We start from the raw sequence: 27,251 nt of genomic DNA, 5'->3' as shown, positions 1-27,251 counted from the left end.
TCTTCACGTCCTGTGCTATGGATGTTGGTTTCACCTTAGGAATAAACCATATTTTAGAAGCAGGTGGTGTTATTCCTGGCCAGGTATTTTGATCCTCCAGCGGCAAGGTTACCTTTTCCTTGAACAATGGAGTGTCAAACCAGGACTGGGTTGCTGGAGGGAGGCCATCAGATCAGGGATGCTGTCCTGAGGGCTGTTCTCCTGGCACCCCCTTACCTCTGCGCCCTGCTAATGGGCCATAGCTTCTCCTAATCCTGTTTCTGCAGGGCCATTGGCTCGCACACATACAGTTGCCTGAGGTTATCGTAACTTGCAGTTGTTGAGAAATGGACCCTGCACTAGCTCCCACAGATGCAAGCAGCAAAGGCCTGTGCATCACCTTCTCAGCCCCACAGGACTGTTTTAAGGAAGCTCCCAGATAAAGGAAGCCTGCAGTGACTCCTTCAGTTTAATGAAGATGCCATGCCTGTTGGGAAACAATCACAGCTTAGTTTTACACTTTTAATCAAGCTTCTTAAAATGGTTTCTAAAGGGGGTCCCGCATTCCCTGGACTCTTTTAGGTCTGTGGATCCTGTTTTCCCCAGGAGTTTGATACCCCTGCAGGGATGACTGGCCTCCTTCCTCTGGCTCCCCAGCAAGAGGCTCAGCACCTAGCTGCACTCACCTTCTTTAGGTCACCAACCTGATGGAATTGGACGTCAAGCTCTTGGTGGGGAAGAATTTAAGACCATTAAGTGAAATCCTCTCTCTCTCTGTGAGGGTTTAATGTTTATGGAAAGTAGGACTTTTTTCCCCACCGTGAGCCTTGGAAAGCTGTCGGCATCCTTGCGCCAAGCCAGTTGCCATCCCTGTGTGCTGGCAGTTACGGGGACTGCAGGCATAGAGCAGAGGAGGGAAACAGCCTCTGAAAGGCCAGCTTTGAAATTGGCAGAGATTGCTGCCACTCTGCATTATTTTAGCTTTTGGTTCTGCGAAGGTCAGTGTGCAGGAAGAAGGGACTAGCTGGAGGTGGTGAGAACAGAAAGCTGTTTATCAACATGGATATTCCTACAAGGAAGCAGCCATCTGAACTTCTGTTAATCCCCCCATGCAACCTGCACCCCACCCCACCCCACCCCCAGAACACATGCACCCACAGCCACCGCAAGGCGAGCCAGGGCGGAAGGGCCTGGAACACCTTGCTTATTTTACACAGTTGGGGCTTCTGGAACGTTTGTCGGCATATTCCTACCTTAAATTCCCCAGGGAGGGAGGGACCTGGGCAGTTGGAATTGTTTCCCCTAACCTTGTTGACTGATAAAAGTCTGGGTTAGGGACCTACAATTTCCTTAGGAGTGTCCATTGTACTGCTCGAGCCTTTCAGGAGTCAGAGGTGCCCGGCCCGGAGCTAAAAGGCCATGTCAGCTGTCTGCACTGACAGCATACTCCCCCACCTGGGTCCCCAACAGCCTGGCCGCCGTCTCCCAGGGACTCTAAGGCCCCCTGTTATCAGCCCATAGATGATTTCCCGTAGTCCTACTCCACAGAGGCATCTAAACTACCCCTAATTTTCCTTCCTTCAAACCCCACTTAAACCCTATTTTTCTGAGGGAAGAGTATATTTCTATCAGTTGAACTGTGCTAGTTGACGTTGTACCCTATGGTTTGACTGGGAAGCTTCCAGAGAAACAGAATTATCCTAAAGGCGTGGTGCCAGCGGGGTGATCTCCGGCGCTGTGGCATGCTGGGGTGGGGGCGTTCCAAGGCAGAAGAGAGCCTTCCGGGGCCCCTCTGCCCACTCCCCTGAGCCTGTGCTCTCTGGGCCTGCAGCTGCCTCTCCCCCCAGCATGGGAATCAGGCCTTGGGGTCTCACAGAATCTGTAAGGAGTAGCAGGGCACATCTTAGGAACCCATTTTCCAGATGGGGCTCAGTGGGGTGAAGTGAATCACCCAAGATCCCATAGTGCTCTCTGCACTCCCCTTGGGTGTTTGCTAAGAAAGCAGAGCCGGTGGGCCAGAAAGTGGGACCACTCCAGCTCGCCACCCTTCTGGACTGCAGGCAGAGCATCCACGTCAGCAGATAACACCTCTGCGTGCAAGGGTGACGGGGGTAAGAAGGTGCCAGACACAATTGCTACCACCAGCTTCCTGTCCTTCCTCTCAGCAGACTTGTGAACAAGCTGGCATGATTTTCATCTGGGGGCATTGTCATAGGAGCTGTTTGTCAGCGTCATCTGGTAAATGCAGCTGAATTATCTGTTGTCCAAGACGTCCCCAAATATGTAGTGTTAAGAGTGCTAAGCTGTACACATTTAAAAATGCAGTCAAACTGATGAAAGGTAATTATCTAATGGTACCGACATCACAACCTAAGCACAGGACTGTTAGTTCCAGAGGCCACGCTTTATTTTTACTTTCTCAGGTTTTGGGTTCTTCACACATAAGGGCTCACTCTTTTTTTTTTTTTTAAAGAAAAAAAAAAAAAAACCATGATTCTGTCTCTGTAATCCACAAAGGGGAAATGGCTGCTGATTAAACACTGGGTGCAGCTTTTATACACTGGGTGGGGGTTGTTGATCGATTTAGCACGAGTTCCGTTGAGTCCAATGAAATAGGTGCTTGGTACACAGCTGAGTGTCCTCTGCAGTCCCCAGATGGCTCCTAAAGAAAGCTTTAAGGGTCCCCCTCACGGGCCTTACGTTATCGTTCCCTCACTGGGTGTGTTTCCCAGTGTTACTCAAGAGCCTCTGAGTCTTGCTGTGTCCTAAGAAGTTGCTCCATGGGGATGTGCAAAGTTGTCACCCCAGGCAGTGATCCTCAACTGGGGGCAGTTTTGCCCCCAGCTGACATTTGGCAATGTCCGGAGATACTTCTGATTTTCACAACTGAGGAGGGGGATGTGCTACTGGCATCTAAAGGGTTGAGGCCAGGGATGTTGCTAAATATTTTGTAATGCACAGACACCCCCCACCCCACCCCACCCCAGAAAAAAAAATGTCAATAGTGCTGAGATTAGGGAAACCTGTTCTAGCAGATGGAGCCTCTTCCCGCCTCCCAGTATGTCATTTTACAGGAGATGCCTGGGTCAGAAAGGCTATGGTGGGCAGGGAAAGTGCACAGTGCCAGCCAACAGCCTTTGGTCATGTGGGTCAGTTTAGGAAGCAGCTACTGAGCCATCCACTCAAGGTCAGGACCAAACCGTACTTTAAGGGGCTAAAAGATGAGCAAGGTGTGGTCTCTACAGAACCACCCAGCTTTGTAGAACACTGTCAGTTCACAAAGTGATTTTATACCCATTGCCTCATTCAATCTTCACAACAGCTCTTGGGTCTGACAGGGCAGGTATGATCAGCCCCAAGGTCACATAGCTCATAATGGCAGATATTCTGGTCTTTCTACTGGGATCATTTTTTAGTTAAGTTCAGCACATCCTTTTCTGGGCTCAAAGCTTCCTTTCCTTTCTTGGTTGAGCTGGATCCCCTGTTGGTGGGGGAATCAGTCCTTTCTTCCATCCACCTTAATGAAACCTACATAAGGACAGAACGAGCTTCCCATCTGAGCATCTATGCTTTTCTTGAAGGAGCCTCCCGTCATAGCCCATAGCCATCAGAATCATCTCGTTTTCATACCCTGTCTGACCTTTTGCCAAAGCCAACCTCAGATACAGCAGGGAAGTTACCCATTTGATAAGGGGCCCAGAGGCCACCTCTCACTGTGCCCCAACAATAACTCCCACCCGGGACTGCCATAGCCTCCTTCATTCAGTTTCTCCAACAGATGCTTACTAAGGGCCTTCCATGTCCCAGACACTGGGTATAGATGGGTGAATAAAATAGACACCGTTCCTCTGCCTCATGGCATCTGCAGTCCCAGAGGAAGAGGCAGTCACTGAGCACATAAACCAACAAGTGTGCAATTACCGATTGTGATGTGTGCTATGAAGAAGAGCAAACAAGATACAGTTGTAGATAGTAACAAGAGTGGAGGTTCTACTTCAAGCAGGATAGAGGCCTCTGGGAAGAGAAGACGAGTAAGCCAAGACCCGAAGGATGAGAATATGAACCAGCTTTTCTAAGGCCAGAGAAAGAAGGGAGGGGGGCACCTCAGTACGTGCAGAGACAATTCTACCCATATTTCATGGCTAGCATTTGCATCATCAGACATATCTTGAATGCAACAGGAGTCCCCAAACTGCTGTTTTATACCCAGCTCTACTTCCTGCCAGATGCATGAAAAAGACAAAGAGTAAGATACCTAAGAGGCATACAGTCTAGCCAAGGAAATAAAATATGCCCACAAAACTATGCTAACCAGAACATGAGCTTGCAGTGGAGGTCTCCCCCACCCCACCGCCAGCTCTGACCAGCCCCCCTCTTCCCTCTACCCTTAGTCACCACTTTTCTCCCTCCTCTCTGAAGAGACACCATCACCCTGGCCTGGCTCTAATGCCCATCACACACTGGCCAAGGAGTGGGAGGTTCGATGAGCTATCCCATCACATCTGAGATGGTTTCCACACACAACCTGTGTCCTTGGGCCCTAATTTGGGAAGGCCTAGGAAGTAGGAGAGACAAAGATCCATTAAATATTTACCTTGGACAGGTGACTTCCATTCCTCATTATATTTAACCCTGTTGTCCTTTCTTGGATGGGGAATGTGAGACTGGGAGTCCTGGGCCTTGCCAAGGTCTTGGGGCTGGGTGAGATTCACATCAGACACCCTCATCCAGGCCTGCCTGGCTTTCAAGCCCATTGTGTGTACTTTCAACTCACCAGTAGTTTTTATACTTTTTAGCAGCAGAGTTATTTTTTCCAAACTCTGTTTCAGGGCATATCCTCAACCATGCAAAATGGACCCAGCAGAGGGGTTTTCTCTGAGATTAAGGAACTCAGTGTCCTGCCCCCCATGACCTCCCCTCACCCATCCCTATGGATAGCCACCTAGTGTGTGGCCTGATGCTTAGATCTCATCGAGAGGGACTGAGGACTTCCTTCAGGACCACCCCCACCCCTGCAGCACTGAGCACAGAGCAGTCATCACGAAGCCCAGATGGGTAGGCTCATGTGGAATGGCAGTAGAGGGGCAGACATCTTCCGTCCATGTCTTGGCAGCAAATAACAGACATGACGATAGCTTCCATGTCCATATCACATACTGTCTCCAGACGCAGGGCATGAGCCAGTGTCCCCAGTTCACAGATGCATATTTAGGCCTCCCAACCCCCTTGGACTTTGTGCCCTCCTCTCTCCTGTCTCCCCACCCACGCTGTTCCTCCATATACACTCATAGCTGTCGTTTAACCGTTGTCCAGTAAACCTTCTGGGATACAGCTTGATGAAAGATGTGAGCACCCAATTACAGCTGCCCTGAAGGATAATGCCCCACAAATGTTCAAGTGACTTTTGAAGACCATCTGTGGAGTTCAAAGTCACTGGTGGATTTAGGCTTCAGCTGAGTCATTCTGGAATCCCCATTTTAGGCCAAATCTTTTCATGAACATTTCAAGGGGTTTTCTCAAAATCTATAAATAGTTTAATAACGCCTACGTAATCATCTATTTTTAATGCTGGCCTTCCGGACAGTTTCAGCAGTAATCGGGTTGCATGTTGAAAATAGGATTTCACAAAGTCATTTCTCCAGTTTCCTGGAGTGTGGTCGGTAGGCCTGGCCTGGACAGCATGGCATGTTGACTTGACACTCTTGGTAGACCCTGGTTCTCGGGAACCCTGGGAGCAGACTCTAGGAAGTGCCAAAACGCTGGGTAAGCCAAATCCTGGCCTCAGCTCCCCCTTTCCTCATGTGGGAAACCCTCAAAAGGACACTGCTTCGTGCTTTGGTTTCTCACGTTGTAAATGCAGACAGAGTGACCCTTCCTGTTTGTGGCAGGCTCTTAGCTTTTCCTGAGAGTTTTCACTCAGTCTGTTTCATCATCCCATCACCTCCTTGACCCTGCAATGCAGTTTGAATGGTCCCTTCCCGTTTTACAGATGAGAACACAGAGGCACAGCGGTACGCTTGGGGATATGCCCTGAAACCGAGTTTGGACTGACAGTTACACGGTGCCTTGCCCAAACCAGACTTGTTGCCCCTTTGTTTCACAGTCGGCCTGCTCCTCGGGCTGAGGCCCCGGTGAGCACGTGCCCTCTGCCCCACCGCGTGGAGAACTCTGTCTTGTGGATAGGGTCTGCCTGTGCCTCCAAGCCCTTCGGCCTCCCTCCTAAGCAGGATGGCAGCTGGGCAGGGAAGAATCCTAATTCTGGGCCCTCTCCTCTGGGGGCCCCGGAAGGAAGTGCAGTCCTTCAACAGGACACCGTGGGAGTTAGAATCAGAGACCTAGGTTCCCAGCCCAGGAACCGTGGTCAGTGCAGTAGAGCAGGTGAAACTTCTGGAAAGTACCTGGAAAATTAAAGTGCTATAGAAATGCATGCTGGTACTATCACATCAAGTCGGCCAGGCAGCCGACAGCCAGACCAGGAGCGCCAGCACCACCGTCGTCTCCTGAATGTCTGTGTGCAGAAGGTTGCCCTCAGGTCTGTGGACTTCAGCTCCCCTACTCACCTGTAACCGGCAAGTGGTACAAGTCCCTTCCCTGGACCATGTGAGTCCTGGGACACCTGACTTTGAGAAATCTCTGCTTATCCACTAGAATTCCTCATCTGTCTGCCAAATCCAGCCCTCTCTTCCCACTCAGGCAGAAAGAAAAACTTCTCCCTCTTCTGAGGGCTTTTCAAGGCCATGGCCACAGCTGGCACTTCCTCCCCCTTGCCTGAGAAGGAGGCTTCACACCTGCAGAGGTGTCAGACAGAATTCCCACTGAATCAGCCCAGCTGCTCGGCTTCTCCCCACTGCACCCCAGCGCCTCCTCCCCCTCCACCTCCCACGGAGCAGCCGAGCTGAGCCTACCTGACCCAATTTTGCCACAGAAATATTCAGGGTGCCTACCCCCTGGGAAGCTTGGAGAATGTCTCTAGAACCATCTAGATTCATCAGGAAGTGGCTGGTGGCAGTTGCCAGCCACAGTGTGTGCCCTTCGCCTGGAGCCAAGTGCCCAGGAAAAAGCACTCAGCCGGCGTCGTGAATGGTCAGTCACAAAGAGTGGCTTGTAATAGTAGTTAAAGACCAGCCTTTGGGGAGTGATTGGCATGTTTGTTGATTGGAGCAGATTCAAGATCATCCCCATAATATCACCCTCTCTTCATGCTTTCGGGTGGGGCAGAAGAGCTGCTGTCACCACCACCATGCGGGAAATTGGACATGATGCTCAGCAGAATCGGGGCATGTGTGAAAGCCGCCCTCGCGGTACCAGGCCCGCCTCTGTGGGCAGCTGTTGTCTTTGTGATCTGGGGTCTGCCACAGGGTCCCACCCGACCTCAGCCGCAGAATTGGTCACGTGACTTGAGGCTGGTGTTCAGGAAGCTTATCTCCGTGTCCACAGCGGTAGGCCTGAGGGAGGGGCAGGTGACAGGCAGGGCCGGACGGAGTCCTCCCTTGAGCTTTGACAGTTGAACCTTAGGAGAGAAGGGGTCTGTCTTCCTTTTGGCTCATGAGTTGCTATGATAGAGACTTGGGGCTGCTGACAGCCATCTTTGCCATCACAAGGGGAGAACCCGTGTGGGGCAGGAGAGAAAGTGGTCAACATGCGAGTCAAAGTGGAGGCACGCAGAGGTAAGGGCAGGGAAGGAGGACAGACTGGCCTTGTTATCTGAGCCCTGCGGACCCAGCTGCTTCCTTGGACCCCTTCTGTGTAAGCCAATCCAGGCCCCGTGTACTCATGCTAGTGGGAGAGGGTTTCTGTCACTTGCAACCGAAAATCCTAAGGAACAGTGCCGGGGGCAGAGCAGAGTGAAGCAGTGGAGGAGCCAGGGCTCCCAGTGGTGGTGATCTTGGGTGTCATGTGGGTGGGACCTGGGTCATGGGCCAGGAGGGTGAGAACACTCAGAACACCCGGACTGAGAAAGGATATGCCTGAATGCAGGGAGTGGTCCGGGGCCCAGTGGGCATCAGAACTCCGACAAGCCAGCTGTCCTGGGGTGGAAGCTGCAGCCGCCTGCTCACCCAGTCCTTGGAGGGCACCTCCTCCCTCTGGACAGGAGAGGGGAGCCGCAGCTGACTATTGCTGGAGCCTGAAGAGACCTGCAGGTCAGATTCTTGCTATTCCCGAGGCACAATGCAGCAAAGGCCCCCGGGGCCAGGTCTCAGAAACCAACGGGATGAGCCAAGACTGGCAACTGTGGGCAGATGTGGCCTCAATGGCCAGTGTGAGTGCAGCCTGGCAGGTGCCTCTTGGCTGGGGCTGCACACACAGCCTGCCAGGAGGAGGGGGGTGGCCAGGTCTGGGGCGAGCTTTGGTGGATGGAGCAACTCAGGTACAACCACCAGGAAGTCTCGCTACCACTTCTAAGCACCTATTGTGTGCCATGTACACTGCGCATGTCACTCACAGAAGCCTAGGAAGTCTGCCTGACCAGGCCAGAGTGACGCCAAGACTGGGAGATCCTTCCATGATGCCCCCCTGAGTTGGGGGTGGTGAGAGGCAGGGCCCCTGGACCACAGCACGGGATAGGACAGAGGTGCTTTCTCCCTGCTCCTCCTCTGCCAGCTCCTTGCCCTGCTGGAAGCACTGCTCACCCCAGACTTAGTCCACCCTCTGATTCTGCCCCATCCCCCTCCGCCCCATTCCCCTTCCTCCTGCCTGGGACCCGGGAATCCCTTATTCCATCATAGAGGAGGGGCCTGTGGATTTCACTAGTTTTCTTTGGTCCCAAGTCACAGACACCAACTTGAGGTTTCACAGAACCCAAAGGTCCCAAGAAAGGACAGGAGATGTTATATTCAGGGACCCTCTCTTGGGCAGGGGTTACCTGGGTTGTTATAGTGTCTCCGTGCTCCACCCTCCAGTCCAGCCCCACGCTTGGGGACTCCCCTCGCTCTGATGGGAGCAGGGGTAAAGGAAGGTCTGCACTGCCTTCTCTGGGGTGAGGGCTCCTTATGGTGGGGACAGGGCAGGGCTGGGCCTTCCAGGAGCAGCCCAAGGCCATTATAGGTGGGCAGGGGGCTTTAGCAGTGGGGGGGACTGAAGAGGAAAGCCTTCTGGATGGGCCAGGCAGCCCATCTGGCTGAAGGGGAGGCTTGGGGCTGGGGAAGAGCTCAACTGAAATTGCAGGTGACCCCACACCATTAAATGGCAGCTCTGCCACTGAACATAGAAACTTCACCATAAGGCCAAAATGTTATCCCCAGAAATGAAACATGCCATGAGGTGGCCCTGCAGTGGGAGCAGGCCCCATCCTCTGTAGATTGTCAACGCCTAGAGTAGGGGTGGCAAGGAGTAGGTGGGGAGGAAATAGCCAGTGAGTGAAATGACAGCCACAGATGAAAGAACAAGTGAGTCAGGCAAGCACATCAGTGCTCTCTTCTTAGTCTCAGATTCAGAAAGGAGAACAGTCGGAGCCTGGACCCTTTGAATAGGTTGGCCTCTTAGAGAAGAGAAGCGCGGCCACGTTTACCCATCCAGCCCACAAATGTTCACTGGGCACCTGCTCTGAGCCAGGCACTGACCTTGGAGACATGGCAGTGAATGAGACAGAAAAGTACAGGATTCCTGCTCATGAAACTTTCTTTCTAATAAATGAATAGGTCATCTGCAAATGCAGGACTTCACAGCATGATGTGGGCTCGGACAAAAAGAAGGTGGGCTCGGGGGCTGGTGAGTCATGGGGGCTGCTACTTTGGAGGCCTCCCCAGGAGCTGACGTTGGAGCAGAGGGCTGCAGAAAATGAACATTTGAGCCAAATAAAAATTAGAACACCTTTTATTTGAAAAGCACTTTCCTCTTTCCAATATAAAGAACTCTGTCAACACTTTCTCAAGCCCCCTCCCCAGTTACATGGGAGAAGAATGCCCTTTGGTGCTGGGCTCTGAGTATCCCCCCGGCTCGTCCCTCCCACATCTCAGCCGAACTTCTCAAGGGAAAAGAAACTTCCCACCAGCAGTAAATAAAAGTGCACCTTCTCCCCACTGGGGAGACGGCAACCATGGCCACCTCTCTGGAGAGCAATAAATCAGAGTCACTGGGGAGACAGCACTCGGATGAGCCCATTTCCCTTGGTCATTTGTTTTAAAAGAGAGTAATTGTGGTGAGTGTGCAGAGATTGGGGGCTGCCCATCTACTTCAGGACCTTTAAAAACACACTGCGCTCCTTGTGCTTTAACCCCTGGCTTCTCTCAGCAGCCGCGTGTCCCCGCGGTGGCTGCCGGCCGGCTGGGTGGGAGTGTTTTTCCCCCTGTGCTCGTCCGCAGCTGTTTTTGGCTTGGCCACTGGGTTCCCCACCATGCCAGGGTTCATGTGGGTTTCCAGAGCAGGGAAGAATTTCCCAGAATGCCTTGAGAAACCTGAGACACTGAATGGCTTTCAGGGCTTATTGATGTGGTCGGTGCAGGAAATAGCAGTACGTCAATAAATAGTTTTAGGCAGGAAACGGGGCCCAAATGGTAGCCTTAACGTTTGGGGAAAGGCACTAGGGGTTGCTGGGATGGAGCCTGCCAGTCAGATGAGAACCTGGAGCCAAACACCAGGCTTTGAAATGGCTGCCACGAAAGGAGGCCCCTCACTGGTTCTGGGTGGATGAGGCTAGGGTTGGGAGCAGAGCTGGAGACCCGGGGAATGGCTGGTTTGGGTTGCCGGACAGGGGCTCGTTGTTCCAGAGGAAAAGCCGGCAATCTACGCCGTGTGTGCTGAGAGGAGACACATAGGCTGGGTTGTGGAGGCTCCTGGGCTGGGCCTGTGGACAACCCACTTCCCCTCCCTTCTTGTGAGAATTGCTTTTGGCTGGCAGGTCCGCCCAAGAGTTCCACTGTCCCACTCAAAAAAAATTAAGGAAAAGGGTCATAACCTGCCAATTTCTTTTTAAATAACTGCTTTTTCTGTTTTAAAAAGAAGCTTTCACAAAAAATCAGGGAAATAAAATAGTGAAAAGTAAAAAATAAATTCATCCATAATTCCACTGTGGAGAAATAACTAATATTATTGATACTGTGAATATTTCTCTTTTTCCCTTAAAAAATTAATTCATGGAGAAGTTTGTATAGTGCACACAATTTTGTTTGTGCTTTTTTAACTTGACATTCTGTAAGCGTTTTCCCATGTAATTACAAAATGTTCATAAACATAATTTTAAATGGGTACATGGATCATCATTTACTTACCCATTCCCCTATTGTTGGATGTTTAGGTTATCGAATTTTTGTGCATTTATTTTGCCTGTTATTTTCAGTTATTTCCATTTGATAATTATCCAGAAGTGCAATTACTGCATCAAACTATAAGAATAGTTTTAAGGCTTATTTTAAGGTTTTCCAGAAAAGTGGTACCAATTTACGCTGCCTGCTGTGAGACTGTCTGTCTCACTGCATCTTCACCCGCATTGACAATTATATTTTTTTAAGCTTATCTAATTTAGTAGGTGAAGAAAAATGGTCTTTGCATTCATTTGATTGCTATTGAGATTTAATTTGTTTTCATATATTTATTACAATTTATATGTTTTGATATATGAATTATCTTTTAATGCCCTTTCCCCACTTATCCATAAGGGATTTAATACTTTTATTACAAATTTGAGTGAGGTGTTTCTACATTAAGATCATTATCTTTTGTCAACATTTATTGCAGTTTTTTTCCCAGCTATCGATTGTTTGCAATATTTTGATGCATTCCTCTGTTGTTTTAATGTGGAAAGCCCTTCTTTATCCTGAAATTTGATGAATACTCAATTTCATTTTCTTTAGGTTTTTATGGTTTTTCTCCCCTCCCCAATGATTTACCTCTTTATTCCATCTGGAATTTATTTTAGGGCCCAGTGTGAAGTTAGACTCTAAATTATTTTTCCCCTGATACTTAGACAGCTGTCCCTGCACTATAGCATGAATGAATAATGCTTCCTTTCCTGCTGATTTGTTGTCCTTCCGGGATCGTGTGATAAACCCTTACAGATGCCAAACTTGTTTCTAGGCTGTCTGATCTAGCTGTCCATTCTATGTCAGTTCCACACTCTTAATTATTAAAGCTTTAGGATAGGTTAAAAGTAATACAATTCTTTCTAGTTTTGTTTTGTTTTGTTTTTAGCTATTTCTCCCATTAGTCTTTCAAATTACTTTTAGAATCATTTTTTCAACACTCCACCTCCAGCAACAAAAAATTCATGTTGTGTTACTGAGTACAAATCGGTGTTAAACCTGTGCATTATTTCAGGGAGAATTACTGTCTTTATAATATTGGTTCTCCATTAAGGAATACTATGTTTCTTCACTTCTTCAAGATTCTATTTCATTTTGTAGTTTTCTTCATAGAAATCTTATGCATGTCTTAATAATGCCATTTAAATTTTATTTGCTAAATAGATGCACTTTGCATCAAAATAACTCATTGGTTCCTCCTATCATAAAAGAAAGCTGTTGGTTTTTGTATGTTAATTTTGTATATAAAGAAATACTCTTATTAAGAAAATAATTACCAGAATCTCATAATCTCATATTAATGATAATTTTTTAGAAGGTTCCTTTGGGTGTGTACATATATATATATATAAAATCATGTCAGATCATTTTATCTTCTCCCTTCCAAGGGTCATGGATGTTGCTGCTGTTTTTTTCTAATCAGCCTATTGATATAATCTATTATATTTATAGATTTCCTAATAATAAATCATGCTTGCCTTCCTGGGATAAAATCTACTTGGTTATAATGGATATATTTGTTAGTATTTCATTTAGGACTTTCATATCTGCTCACATTAGAGAGATTAGCCCATAGACTTCCTTATTTGTAATGTACCATCATTATGAGATTTTGGTAATAAGGAACTGGGAAAGCTTATCTTTTTCTATGTTCCGGATCAATTTACATAACAGAGCAATTAATCTTTTTTTTTTTTTTTTACATTTGAGTGAACTTGCCTATAAAATTCATAAGCTCAGAGATCTCCTTATAATAGGTAATTGTTTCATAACTTTTCATTTTCTTTTATGATTTTTAGTCTTTTAGTAAAGTTTGGTGATATTTCATTTCTTTTAAAGAAAAATAACCTACTTCATTTTTGTTTTCAAAATCATCAGCATAAACTAATTTTTTGTTATACTTTTTATCTATTCCATATCTATTATCATATATTGCTCTTATTTCTAGTTTTATTACCATTTCTTTTTTTTTTGATTATTATTTATAATTTCCTTCCTCGGTTTTCTGCTTAATTTCTGGTTTGATCTGTATTTCTTCCTTTCTTATATTTCCTTAGTTGTTGGTGGTTTTCTAATTCTTTGAGTTATGTTTAAATCCACATTGTCTGATAGAAATATAATGCAATCCACGTAGGTAATTTTAAATTTAATCATATATTTTACTTAACCCAATACATGCAACATTTCAACATGTAATCAATATTTTTAAGATATGAGACATTTTACATTCTTTTTTCGGCGCTAAGTCTTCAAAAACCAGTGTGTCTTTTACACTCACGGCACATCTCAGTTCCTACGTTTCAAGTGCTCAGTAGCCACATGTGGCGAGTGGCTTCTGTGTTGGACAACATAGGTTAGGGTGATACAGTTTATTCCTTTTTCTAATAGCCAAAATAGGTAAGACAATAAATTTACCCCTCAGTATGGCTTTGAGCACATGCCACAAGTTTCACAGTTTATTTCCTAAATCACCTATTATCATATATTTAATAACATCTTTATTCTATCTTCCTTTAGGAAAGTATCTTATAAATATCCAGATAATTTGCTATTCTTTTAATTGTTGTAATTTTTGGGTCCCAGTATGTAGCTGGTACAATTTCTGTGTTTTGGAATTTATAGTGGAATCACTGCTTGCTGGGAGATTCCTGTCAATTTTGTCTTATTAATTACATTACTTAACTCATCTAAGTAATTTATTTTTTGTTTAATCAGCAGTAGAATGCTAGTGGTTTCATTTCCCAATATAATTCTTTCTTTCAGTTTTTCTTATGTTTCCAGTGGCTTTTGTTTTATATTTTTGAGTCTGTATATATTTTGATACCTATTTATTCTAAATTAGATTTTTATTTATATAAATAACTTTTTAAGCTTACGTACTTTTTTTTTTACCTTTTTTCAGGTATCTTTTTTCTTCCTTATTAGAGAAGTTGTGGGTTTACAGAACAATCATGCATGAATTACGGGGTTCCCATACACCACCCCACCACCAGCACCTTGCATTGGTGTGAAACATCTGTCACAATTGGTGATAGCACATTTTTATAATTGTACTATTAACTGAGGTCCGTGGTTTAACCTAGCGTTCATTGTTTGTGTAGTATAATTCCATGGAGTTTTTGTTTTTGTTACCATATATACAATCTAACATGTCCCCTTTTAATCACATTCAGATATGTATTTTAGTGCTGTTAATTGTATTCATAATGTTGTGCTACCCTCATCGCCATCCATTACCAAACATTTACACCATTCCAAATAGGAACTCTGTAATTTCCCATTCCTTAGCCCCACCCCATCCCCTGGTAACCTAAATTCTAGATTTTGTCTCTATAAGTTTGCTTATTCTAATTATTTCAAATCTATGAGATCACGTAATTTTTATCCTTTTGCGTCTGGCTTATTTCACTCAACATGGTGTCTTCGGGGTTCACCCATGCAGTCACATGTATCGGAACTTCATAGTATCTCATTGTATGTATATAGCACATATTATTTATCCATTCACCGGTGATGGACACTTGCACTGCTTCCATCTTTTGGCAATTGTGAATAATGCCACTATGAACATCAATGTGCAAATATCTGTTTGAGCCCCTACTTTCAGTTCTTTGAGGTATTTACCAAATAGTGGGATTGCCAGGTCATATGGCAGTTCTATACTTAGCTCTCTGAGGAACCCCCAAACTGTCTTCCATAGCAGCTACTCTATTTACGCTGCCACCCACAATGAATGTGTGTTCCTGTTTCTCCTCTTTCTCTCCAACATTTGTTATATTCTGTTTTTTTAATAGCAGCCATTCTATTGGGTGTGAAATGGTATCTCATCATGGTTTTGATTTGCATTTCCCTGATGGCTAATGATGTTAAACGTCTTTTCGTGTATTTTCTAGCCATTTGTATATCTTATTTGGAGAGATGACTATTCAAGTATTTTGCCCATTTTTAAATTGGGTTGTTTGTCTTTTTGTTGATAAGTTGAAGGATTTCTTTATATATTCTGGATATTAAGCCTTTATTGAATATGTGGTTTCCAAATATTTTCTACCATTCTGTCCTTTTACTTTCATGATAAAGTCCTTTGAGGCACAAAAGTTTTTTACTTTGATGAGGTCCCATTTATCTCTTTTTTCTTTTGTTCCTTGAGCTTTGGGTGTAAAGTCTAAGAAACCATTGCCTAACACAAGGTCCTGAAAATGCTTTCCTACATTTTCTTCTAGGTGTTTGATAGTTATGGCTGTTGATATTTAGGTCTTTGATCCATTTATGGTTGTTTTTGTATATGGTGTGAGGTAGGGATCCTCCTTTTTTTGGCAAATGGAGATCCAGTTTTCCCAGCACCATTTGTTGAAGAGACTATTCTTTCCCAATTGAGTGGTCTTTACCTCTTTGTCAAAAATCACTTGGCCATAAATATGAGGGTTGATTTTTGAGCTCTCAATTCATTTCCATTGGTGTATATATCTGTCCTTGTGCCAATAACATGCTGTTTTGATTACTGTGGCTTTGTAATAGGTTTTAAGATGTGGAAGTGTGAATCCTCCAAAATCATTCTACTTTTGCAATTTGGCTTTAGCTATTCAGGGCCCCTTACCCTTCCATGTATATTTGATGATTGGCTTTTCCATTTCTGTAAAGAAGGTTGTTGGAATTTTGGTTGGGATTGCATTGAATCTATAAATTGCTTTGAGTAGGATTGCCATTTTAATGATATTTAGTCTTACAATCCATGAACACAGAATGTCCTTCCATTTATTTGGGTCTTCCTTGATTTCTTTAAGCAATGTTTTCTATGTACAAGTTCTTTACATCCTTGGTTGGATTTATTCCTAGATATTTGATTCCTTTAGTTGCTATTGTGAATGGATTTTTTTCCCTTGATTTCTTCTTCCAGTTCATTGCTTATATATAGAAACACTACTGATTTGGGGGTGTTGATCTTATACCCTGCCACTTTGCTGAATTCACTTATAAGATCTAGGAGCTTTGTTGTGGGTTTTTCAGGATTTTCTGTATATAGGATCATATCATCTGCAAATAAGGAAGTTTTACTTCTACCTTTCCAAGTTTTGTGACTTTTATTTCTTTTCTTGCCTAATTGCTCTGGCAAGAACTTCCAGTACAATGTTGAATAATAGTGGTGACAATGGGCATCCTTTTCTTGTTCCTGATCTTAGAGTGAAAGTAGCTTAATGATTTTTATCTTGAAAACTACTCTGATTTTATTATTGCTTTAATTTTCTTTTTATTTGCCTACAATTATTTTATTCATTTATTTTCTATAATCTGTTTCTAATGCTTACTTTCAATATTTTTTTAAAGCCTACTTTAACTTATATTTCTCTGATTACCAAACTTGAGAAAGAAACAATACCCTATGAATCCTTATGGTCTAAATTATGAAATTCTGTTTGTTTTATGTTCTTCTGTTCCCCTCCCACCAGCGTGTACCAGTCTTCAGTAATTTAATCTTGGATTCTTTAATCATTACTATAATGAAATTTTAATCACTTAAAAATTTAATATCATTTCTTTCAAGGACGATTTCTGGCTTTGGATTCAATCTTCTAACCAAAATTGTAATTATATATTTGACTTAACTTCTTACATCTACCTGATGTCAGTTTTCACTTCTGGCCTTTCTATTTTGTGATTTCCTCAGAGTTGTTATAAATCGTGCATGCATCCAAGTAGTTTTAATTTTTTAAAACATAGGCATAGCAGTGGGACTTTTTTAAACATTTATTTCTATGAGTTGTCTTTCTCTTGCTTTCATTCATAGCTGAGTCTGTTCTTTCCCCTCAAACCTATGAAGATGTTGCCTCAATGTCTCTGAATTTCAAAATCAATGCAGAAGTATAAGGTTGACCAAATTCTTGTTCCTTTGTAAGAAACCTGGTTTTTCCCTTCAAAGATTTTTTTTTTTTCCTTTTCCTTGAAGTTAAAGAAAAAGTTCCCCTGCTAAGTATAAGTGGTGAGGCTCTGGAATACAGTGTACCCTTTTAACCTGAAGAGTCTACTGGGTTTTTGTTGTTGTTGTTGTTGCTTTTCAGCTTAAGAAACCTTTTCTCTCTGGTCTCCTTGTTCCAGGTATTCTGGTATCCTTTTTGAAAACCTCTATAATTCACAGGTTAGATGTCCACTCTTATTCTTTTTTCTTCTTTCCTTTTTCTGCCTGTTTTGCTTTGTCTTCATCTTTCTGGATGTTCTTCACATTGGTCTTCTGTATTACTTTTTCTACAGTATCCATTCTATCCTTTACTGCCTCCAATCCACATTTTCATTTTGCTGTGGGACTCTTAGTTCCTGTTGGTTTTCTCCTAATCCCAGTTCCCATCAGACTTCATCTCAGCCTAAAGTTGGGTTTAGCTAACCATGATCCCTTCCTTGGAATGCCTTCTCACCTGTCCCAGAATCCACACACCGCCATTCTTCTTACAGACATTAAAGCTCACATGTTTTGTATTTAGGTTTTTCCTTTTGTTTATTTTTGGTTTATTGCAGTTATACATTTTCAGAATTATATATTTCCATTTCCTCTTCAAGATAATGCGCCCCTATTCTGTTATGTATGCTTTTCCCATTGACACCACATTGTTTTTCTCCCCTCCTTGCCCTTGAGCAAGGAAAGCTGTGTCTGGTGGATCATCCCTGGAATTATATTACTCAATGTCTGCTGAGGTAACAGTCGAAGAGCCTCCCTCACAGCCCTAAAGCTGGTGGGCGGCTTCACATGCACATCCCCAAACCCAATTTCCAATTTTGAGCAGGTTTCAGTCTTCTACTGAGCTTTCCTGGCCCAAAACAGAATCCTCTCTTGATGCCATTGGTTAATTATCAGGAGGAAACTAAGTCAGGCTGTAGTTTTTTGTTTTTTTTTTTAATTGCCTTTGTTACATTTAATAGAAGCATATTACAATGTTACTATTGATCATATATATTTTTCCCCCAATACCATCCCCTTCCCAACACTCTGCATGGTTGACATTCATTTGTTCTCCCACATGCAAGAACCGTTTTATATTTGTACATTTAGTCACAATCATTGTCCACTCCAGTTTTTGCTAAGTTAAACAGTTTTATCTTCTGTCTTTACCTCATCAGGCTATAGTTCTTTGATCAGAGGCAATCAGTTTTTAAGAACTCCAGTCCCTGGTATGCACTCACCCCAAGACTTTTCTACCCCACAAAGGGCTTTACCAATGGTGCCACCTTCTAGGGACACAGCAAAACCTGGCCTGGCCTCCCTCTCCGCTGGCACCACCGTTTACCTCCAATAACAACCGGAAGAGCAGAGCGGAGGGGGCTGCCTGGGAACGGGGGCAGGGGAGGTCGCTAGTGGTTATAGACTCTTTGTCTACCCGCCAGGGGCAGACAGGAAGGGGCTGACACTTCAAGCTACCTCCCCATCTCACCCCCGCCTTTGTTCTTCTGGATCCGGGAGCTCAGCTGCCCTGGGCAACTCCAGAGTTTCTTGGAAGCAGCGGTTTAGTTAATAGTTCTACCTCCCGGCTCTGGTGAGGAGGCTGCTGGTGCACTGTTACCTTCCTTCTCAGTGTTGTGGGGCTTTGTTCTTCTGTATGTCTTCGTGGGTATTTTATGGGACATGGGGAAAGGTCAAGTCGGGCCTTGACGGAGGACCACCATTTTAACTCCCAAGTTGGCGCTTTATAAAGGCCTGAAGCGGTGGTTTTCAACCATGATTGCACCTTGGAATCACCTGGGAAGCTTTCAGAACTAACCTGTGCCAGGCCCCAGCCCTGACCAATTACACCAGGCTGTCTTGGGTGGAGTCCAAGCATCAGTATTTTATACACTGTCCCATGTGACTGCAGGGTGCCACCGGGACAGAGAAACTTAGTCCAGAGCAGAGAGCAATGGAAGGGGCTTCTGTTCTCTGTCAAGTTCTAGTACTGTGTGATCTTGGGCAAGCCTTTTAATCTCACCTACCTGTTTCCCCTGAATATGAATGAAAATGGTAATGCCTGACCCCACCCCTGCCCTGAGCACTTAGGATACTTTGGGATAAAGAGAGGTTAATGAGGGCGGAGCTGCCAAAAGATGTGTGTCTTCAAGGACAGCCCTCTGGGGATCCTGGCAGGCTCTGTGTGGCAGGCAGAGCCCCTCATTCATTCACAGATACCCCGGGAGGCTGCCTGCTCCAGGCCCTGTGCTAGGGAGGAGATGCAAAACCACTGACCGCTGCTGGACGCCCACCCAGGAGGGGCCCCTGTCTAAGCCCAGGGGACCTCCCAAGGGTCCCCACCCTGCTCAGACTCTGGGGGTGGGGTGGGGGGAGACAAAGGACAGAAACGGTGGTTGTTCCCAGGTAGAGAGTGGGAAGTGATGGGAACGCAGGAGGCCCGAGGGCTCTGGTGTGAAGCCTGTGAGCTCTGTGGGCACAAGAGGACTTCCTAGGAACGGTCTGGGCTAATGGCTTTGTGGAAGAGCAGCCATGGAGAGTGACAAGGAGCTTGAGCTCTGATGTTTTACTTTGCCAATTTGAAAACAGCTGTCAGAAAGAAAAGGGAAAGAAAAAAGCTTGGTCTCCAGAGCAGGCAAACCTGGGTTCAAATCCCAACTCTGCCATTGCCACCAAGCCATGGGCAAGTTGCGTAACTTCTTTGGCCTCAGATTCGCCGTCTGTCAAGTGGGGGCAATGAGACGACCTGCTTCCTAGGGTCATCGTGACAGTGAAATGTGATTTGCAGTTAAGGCCCTTGGCTCGCTGCCTAGCTCACGGGTTGTAGCTGCCGCTGCTATTGTTTTATATATATATACATATATATTTATTTTCTAATTGATGAGACTCTGATAGGTATAAGCTGTGACCTCACCTCATTAAAAGCTGAAACTGGAGGGATCTTGGGGATCTTCTCATCCAACCCCTGATTTGCCAGCTGAGAAGGGTGAGGCCCCATCTACCCCTCTAGATAACACTTTCTTCACATACAGGGATAGACATAAACCAAGTGGTTTCTAAGGGCCTTCCACCTCTGGAGATTCTGAGATTCTGACATTGAGGAGAGTGCTCAGCCTCCATAAGCAGTGGAGCGTGGTCCTGGGCTGTGGGAATGGCCGGGGTCATATTTTACAACCTGCTCCCTCACATGTTCTATTTCTTTTGGTGGCAGAGTCACCCAGACCCAGAATCTTGGCATGATCTTTGAGTCTTCCTTTTCCATCACCTCTTACAACCTACCACTTAGCAAGTACTGTTACATTGACAGTGCATCTTCTATCAATCCTATAGGAGGCAGCTATTGCTGCATAACAAACAACCACAACATTCTCAGTGCCACACAACAGGAAGCATTTATTTAGGTTATGTGTGTACATTTAGTTAGCGGTTGGCTGCTCTAGGCTTAGTCTTGGATGGGGCCCTCCTCCACATCCCTTTCACCCTCCCCCTGGAACTGCAAGGTCAGCTCAAGGATGATCTTCTCATGATAACGAAAGATGCAGAACTACTTGAGGTCTCTGAAGGCCTAGAATGGGAACTGGCACCCCGTCACTTCTGCCTGGTTCTCTTGGCCAAAGCAAGTCACATGGCCAAATCCAAAGGCTCACTTTAGTGGAGGTTGTAGAAAAGAGTGATTATTTCTGGACATAATCTAATCTGCCCCAGAGTCTTTCAATTGTCAGATAAATCAGGTTTTTATGCCTGGACTTCTGCAGGGGCCTCCTTCCTAGTGTCCACACATCCACCATATTAACCTTTCTAAAGAGCACAGGTATGATGGTAGCACATCATGCCCCTCAGAACCTTCCCTCCCGGCCACCTGAAACCCAGCTCCTTAGCTGCTTTCAGGAGTCTTTCCCAAGCCCCAACCTTCTTCCCCAACCCTGTGTCCGATTCTTCCTCTCTACCTCATGGAAGCTGGAGCCAGGCTAGTTTCCCAATGCCCGTGTCATCCTCCCTGGGCCTTCACCCTTGTCATTCTCTCCACCTGAAATACTCCCATGCTCCCGTGTCAGAATCCTAGCCTCTTTCATATGCCTGATTTCCAGTTGGCAGTAATAACTCCTGCCTCTGCACTCCCATTGTCCCTGTCTTAGACCCTCTGATGGCTTTTAGGCCTCTCTCTTAGATCACAGTAACGAGTGAGCATGTCTCATCCTAGCCCCTAGCGCCATGCATGGCACACAGTGTGGCAATAATACTTCTAAGGAGGAAGAATGAGTGAATGCATGAATGAATGCCTCCAATCTCCCTACTGGTGTCCAGGCCCCTTGCAGGCAGAGGCCATAGCTGTGCCTCCAGCCCACTGCTAGGGCCCAGATGGGGCTCAGCCTCTAATTTCTGACCATGCTGTGGGGCTATGCTTTGGTTACCCTCTCTGAGTGAAGGGCATGATTTGGGGGGCATCAAGAGGAGGCAGTTTGACCACAGGGAGTTGAACTGGGTGCAGGAGTAGGTCTGGGAATGGTATCATCTCCCCACCCACCCCACCCCACCTCAGCATTGTGGTCAGTGAGCTGAGGATGAGGGGCCCCGCTAAGAAAGGCAACCTCCAGCAGGTCTGGGCAATGCCCAAAGGAGGGGCAGCTGTGCCCTGGATCTGGGGACACTTGTGGCCACAGGTGAGCCCATGGCACTCATGCTTCCACCACAGGTCCCCCCAGGCCCGGCCCCATTTAAAACCTGGGGTTTGCCTGTACCCCTGACATGGGTGGCACGGCCCTCCCCTCCCCGGCGAGCTGACCCGGTCTCTGTGCCTCCGCAGAAGGACTTCACGGCACGGGTGGAGCTGCAGCGGCAGGACGTGGAGCGCTGGCTGGGCTTCATCACGTTCCTGTGCGAGGTCTTCGGCACCATGCGCAGCAGCACCGGCGAGCCCTTCCGCGTGCTCGTGTGCCCCATCTACACCTGCCTCAGGGAGGTAAGAGCCGGGAGCTCCGGCACGCCAGGCCACGCCGGGGCGCAGTCACTTGGCAAGCGGTCAGTGGTCAGCCCTTCCCTGGGGAGAGGTGCAACTCCCCGAGGCTTCTGTTTCCCAAAGCAAGGTTTTTGTTTATTGCATTCCCCCAAAAGGAAAGTATTGTTGACTCAGACTTCAGTGATTCCTAAGTGGGAACTCGACTGCAGAGAGGAGGCCACCAGTATCATTTGAATGAATCTTTGGATTAAGTTGCTTTTTCATTGAATTATTTCTTTAAAAACAAACATATTTTCTTCTACATTTCACCTGAAAAAGAAATAAACAAGATTAACCAAACACTTTTATAAAGCAAGAACACAGTGGAGTGCTTGCCCTGCCAGGGTCACTCTGGCTGCTCTTGAGGGCCAGGATGGGAAGGGGACAGAGGTGGATGCTGGGTGCCCAGCGAGGAGGCTCTTGGTCCAGGGGTCATCTGATGAGAGGGTGGTGGCTCAAAGTAGAGCTGGGACAGTGAGGAGAGGCAGGAGTGTTTGGATTCTAGTTATATGTTTGGGTTAGAACCAATGGGACTTGCATAGAGATGTGGGGAAGGGAAGACGTGATGCGGGCTCCCCTGGTGGCATTATTTTCCAGGCTGGGGAACACTGGAAGAGAAACAGATAGAGTGGGGTGAAAGTCGGGTGTCGGTTTTCAGCACGGTACATCTGAGTGGCCTGTTGGAGCTGCCCCGTGGTGCTTAGGTGGAAGTATCGAGAGATCCTGGAAAGGTCAACACTGGAGGCGTGCAACTGAAATGTCCAAAGTGGCTGAAATGTCGGCATGTACCTGGTGTGAAGGGCTGAGGAATGGATGAAATCGCCAGGGGAGAGGGAGTAGATGCAGGAGAGGAGAGGAGCCAGCTGAGGAGGCTGGGGGAGAGTGGCCAAGGAGGCAGGAGGCTCAAGGCTCCAAGAAGGCTCTGAGAAGAAGGCTCTGGGAGAAGGCTTGAGGAGAAGGCTCGAAGAGAGCATTTGAGAAGCATCACAGTGGACCTTCAGCGAGGGCCTATGCCAGCCTCACCCCACAGGTAGCACCCCCCTCCCGTCCTCAGCAGCCCTCTGCAGTGGGTACCAGGATGCAGGAGTGGCAGCCTCTGGGGAATGCAGCTAAGTGCTAAAAAGGAGCAGGACAGAGAAGCATCCTGGATTTGGCAACAGGGAGGTCCCTGCAGACCGTGGTTTCAGTGGAGGAAGCCCTGAAGCCAAACTGGAATGCAGCGAGGAGTTAATGGAGGTGAGGACGTGTGTGTGTGTGTGTGTGTGTGTGTGTGTGTGTGTGTGTGTGTCTGCAGACCGTGGTTTCAGTGGAGGAAGCCCTGAAGCCAAACTGGAATGCAGCGAGGAGTTAATGGAGGTGAGGACGTCTGTGTGTGTGTGTGTGTGTGTGTGTGTGTGTACGTCTGTGTGTGTGTGTGTGTGTGTGTGTGTGTGTGTGTGTGTCTGCAGACCGTGGTTTCAGTGGAGGAAGCCCTGAAGCCAAACTGGAATGCAGCGAGGAGTTAATGGAGGTGAGGACGTGTGTGTGTGTGTGTGTGTGTGTGTGTGTGTGTGTGTGTGTGTGTGTGTGGATGAGTCTTACGGAGAAGTTTTCATATAAAGGCAGCAGAGAAAGGAAAGTTTTTGGCTTAAGGGGATGGGGTGGGGACTAGGGACATTTTTGTGTTTTTGTAAGCAAGGAGATAACAGAGCAATTTACGAGGAGGGAGAGGTGCATTTTAAAGTATTTTTGAAGCACCCGTTTATGAGAAAATGGCATGCTCATTCCAGAACGCCTGGGTGCTCACCAAGCAGAGGCCACAGGCCCATCTCGGGCACTTGGAAAACCCGAACACCTCTGCCACTCTGCACAGCCAAACTAGGTTTCTTAACAAAGGCTCCTGAATTCAGACTCTTCATAGATTCAGACAATAGCCTCTCCCAACTTTACTTCTCTCTCAAGGTGTCTTAAGGCCGGCTTTGCCTTTTTTTATGCCTCTGGGATGATTCTATGGCAGCCCTCTTGGAGGCAGGGGGCTGGCCCAGATGGCCTCTGGGGTCCTCCCGTCCCTGCCTGCTATTGCCCTGCGCCCCCTGACAACCTCCCACAAGACTGTTCTAGGGCAGTGACCTGAATTGCCCCAACATGTTCACTTTCCGTGATCGGGACACCTCCTGGTGTTGCTGTCACCTGCTCCGCTAGCAGGAAGCAGGGCGATAGCTGAGCACTGGCCCTGGCTGCTGGGACATTTCTAACACCGCCTGAGATAGTGCAAACTCTCTGGTGTGAGATCCAAAGATGCCAGGAAGTCTGACAAGAAACAAAGAGCTTCCCCCCAGTGCACACTTGTTTAATGCATTAAACTTTTCAAGGCTCATGGTAAACTTAGAGGGTAAGTAAATCATCTGTGTCTTTTTTGTAAAAGAAGGAAGCATAGACCTAGGGTGCCCAGCCACAAGCCTGAGGCCACAGGGTGAGGTGGCTAAAGAGAATCATTCCCAGGCCAGGCTTCTGCCTGGGTTCAAACCCCAGCTCCACCATTTTCAGCCAAGTGATGTTGGGAGAGTTTAACCACTCTGACCTTTGGTTTTCTCAACTGCAAAAGGAGATTTGCAGTCTCACTGTTTTCTCTGCAGAGGTTTGGGGAGGGTGACAAGGCATGAAGATGTGCTGACCACATGGAGTTCCCAGGGACACACAGTGGGTCCATGCTAGGGCTGATCCAGAATTCCTGAACTCCTGATCCAGGGCTCTTTCCAGTACAGAACACAGCTGCCCTAAAATGGGGTCCCGAGAAAAGACGGGAATATAGAAGAGGACCCTAGCGATCTTATGAATCCCTTTGGAGAGCTTTCCCAGCTCCTGAGACCCTGGAATTTTTAGTCAGTTGCTGCCTCTCCTGCTTTATCACATGTACACACTCACACCCAGTCCTGACTAACTTCTCCAGAGCAGGTCAAGCTAGCTCTTGGCAGTTTCTAGAAGCCAAAGACACTGCTATTGCCTCTCTCCATGCTGGAAAGTTGAAGCTTTTTCCTAGGGCCATGCAGACAGCTGATTACAAATTTACAATTCCCTCTCTGCCCTGGGATCCTCCTGAATCTCAGAACCACCCCCAGGCCCACATTTCCAGCTGCCCACCAGACCCATCCCAGGTCAGGCCCCAGACCCCTCCAAACCGAGCTGGCCCCAGCTGGACTCCACAGCCCTCCTGCCCCTTCCAGGTCCTCACAGGGGTCCAGAGCGCCCCTCCTGCAGGCCAGGCAGCAGCCCCAGCACACTGTGCCACCCACTCCATCCCGCTTTGACCCCCCCCTTGCCATCCTACCACCCCCACGACACCCCCTTCCTTGCTGACTCTGAGTCAAACTCAAACGCACTGGCCATTTTGGGGTGAAGAGTTGAGTTTAAAACAAGCATAAGGAGAAGCTACAAAGTGGCCCCCAGCCCCAGGCCCTGACGCTGAGGTCACCTTCATTCCTGGGCCCAGGAGGATACCCTGCTCTCTGTGGCCCGCCCCACCCTGGCCCACCTGGGCATTTGCTTCTATACCCCGACCTAGGTGAATTAACCCTTCTCAACCCTGAGGGTCATCCCCAAGTCTCCCTCCTCCTGGCCTGACACTCCTCCAGGCTGGCTCAGAGTCCCCTCTTCTGTGAAGCCCCCTGCCCCACAGTGGGGCACAGGTTGGGCAGTGCACCCCCTGCTTGCAGCCCTGCCCACCTCCATCCTCCCCACACTGCCCTGTATCTAGTAACAGTAATGGCACCTTTAGACGGCACTGCCCACAGCACGTTATGTGTTCATTTCTCTTTTAACTCAGACAAAACTCTGGGGCCAGGAGGGCAGGGAGGTCAGGTGACTTGTCCACGGCCATGCAGCCAGAAGGTAGCAGAGTCAAGATTTGAATCCGCATCTGGCCTTGTGGGCAGAGCATGTCCTTGGTCCCTACCCTTGCACCTGCTTCACGGCGGGGGCCCAACGGACATTCACAGAATTGATTCCGTTTTGCCTCAAATAGCACGCCAATCAGAGATCCTTCTTGGAGGGATGGATAGGAATAATTTTCAGTGAGCCCATTTATTGTTTAAGAGCAAATGGTTTCTGCCAAGATGGTTTTCAAAGTGCTTGAAAAGTGTTGGTCCGGCCCTCAGGCTCCAGTTCGTCGCTTTCAGAGGACACCCTCGTCCTGCCCAGGTCCTCAGCTGGACTGCGTGTGAGGGGTCCGCCCCCAGGGGCTGTGCAATTCATGTTTGTGACCTGAGCTCAGGGGGTCACCATCACCCCATCTCCTGAGATCCACCTGCCAGGCTCTGGGTCTGGCTCCTCCAGCATTCCTGCCCCTCCCACCCCCTCCACACCCCGTTTTCTGATCTCGCAGCCCTCTGCCTCCTCCACTCGTATCAATTCTGTGACCCAGCGGTGTTTGTGCTAAGCAACTTTGGGCAGTCACTGAATGCTTCTTTCTGGGCCCCTTCCAGAGCTTCCCTGAAAATTCCTCTGGCAGGGGATGCTGGAGGCTCTGTTAACCTCTTCGCACCTTTCACCATGGAGCAGACTTTCCCCTTGCTGCCCTGCTTTCTCCACTTCCTCTCATCCTCCTGGCGCCCTCCCCTGCACATCCCACCTCCCATCTCTCCACTCCCAGCCCACCCTTCCCCATATTGCCCACCCTCCTCTCCGGCAGCCAGAGTGGGGTTAAAGAGGAAGGGAGGGAGTGTAGGTCAGGAATCCCTCATCCTTCCGCTCCCCCTTCTGACTCCCACCAGCCTCTCCCCTGATTGCCTGTCCTTCCCTCCAGGCTCCAGAAACCCCAGCGGCCCCTCCAGGCACTTTCCAGGGGCAGGGCGGGGAGGGGGCAGGCGGCATCCCGCTGGGGTAAGAGCTGACTGGGCTCCTGGAGGGCCGGCGGGCGCTGGCTCCAGGAGAACACAGGTCAGCAAGTCAGGCTTCTCAGGAAATGAAATTGCTCCGTGCAACAGGGAGAGAGCCACTTTTTAAAATTTTTGCGTGAGCGTGCATTCAATTGCTCACATTGTTTTGGCTCCGGGGGAAATCTGACCTCGGAAAAGGCCGAGATGAAGTGGGTGTGGGTGGAGATCCTCTGCTATTTTGCAGGGCTAACAGAGTCAAGCAG

At 47.5% G+C, this 27,251-nt stretch overlaps 1 protein-coding gene across 4 annotated transcripts in view; it reads left to right on the top strand.

The window, feature by feature from the left end:
• The window catches only part of CTIF (cap binding complex dependent translation initiation factor), a 320,346-nt gene that overhangs the window by 253,169 nt on the left and 39,926 nt on the right, over nucleotides 1–27,251 (top strand). For all 4 annotated transcript variants that reach the window (XM_037805811.1, XM_037805810.1, XM_037805809.1 and 1 more), the window contains one exon: nucleotides 21,944–22,099. In XM_037805811.1, the coding sequence (XP_037661739.1) occupies nucleotides 21,944–22,099 (156 nt within the window). The remainder of the gene's footprint in view (nucleotides 1–21,943; nucleotides 22,100–27,251) is intronic.

This window comes from Choloepus didactylus, chromosome 16 (assembly GCF_015220235.1).
Source record: "Choloepus didactylus isolate mChoDid1 chromosome 16, mChoDid1.pri, whole genome shotgun sequence".
Taxonomy (NCBI): Eukaryota; Metazoa; Chordata; class Mammalia; order Pilosa; family Megalonychidae; genus Choloepus; species Choloepus didactylus.
This window is presented reverse-complemented; position numbering and strand designations above follow the sequence as displayed.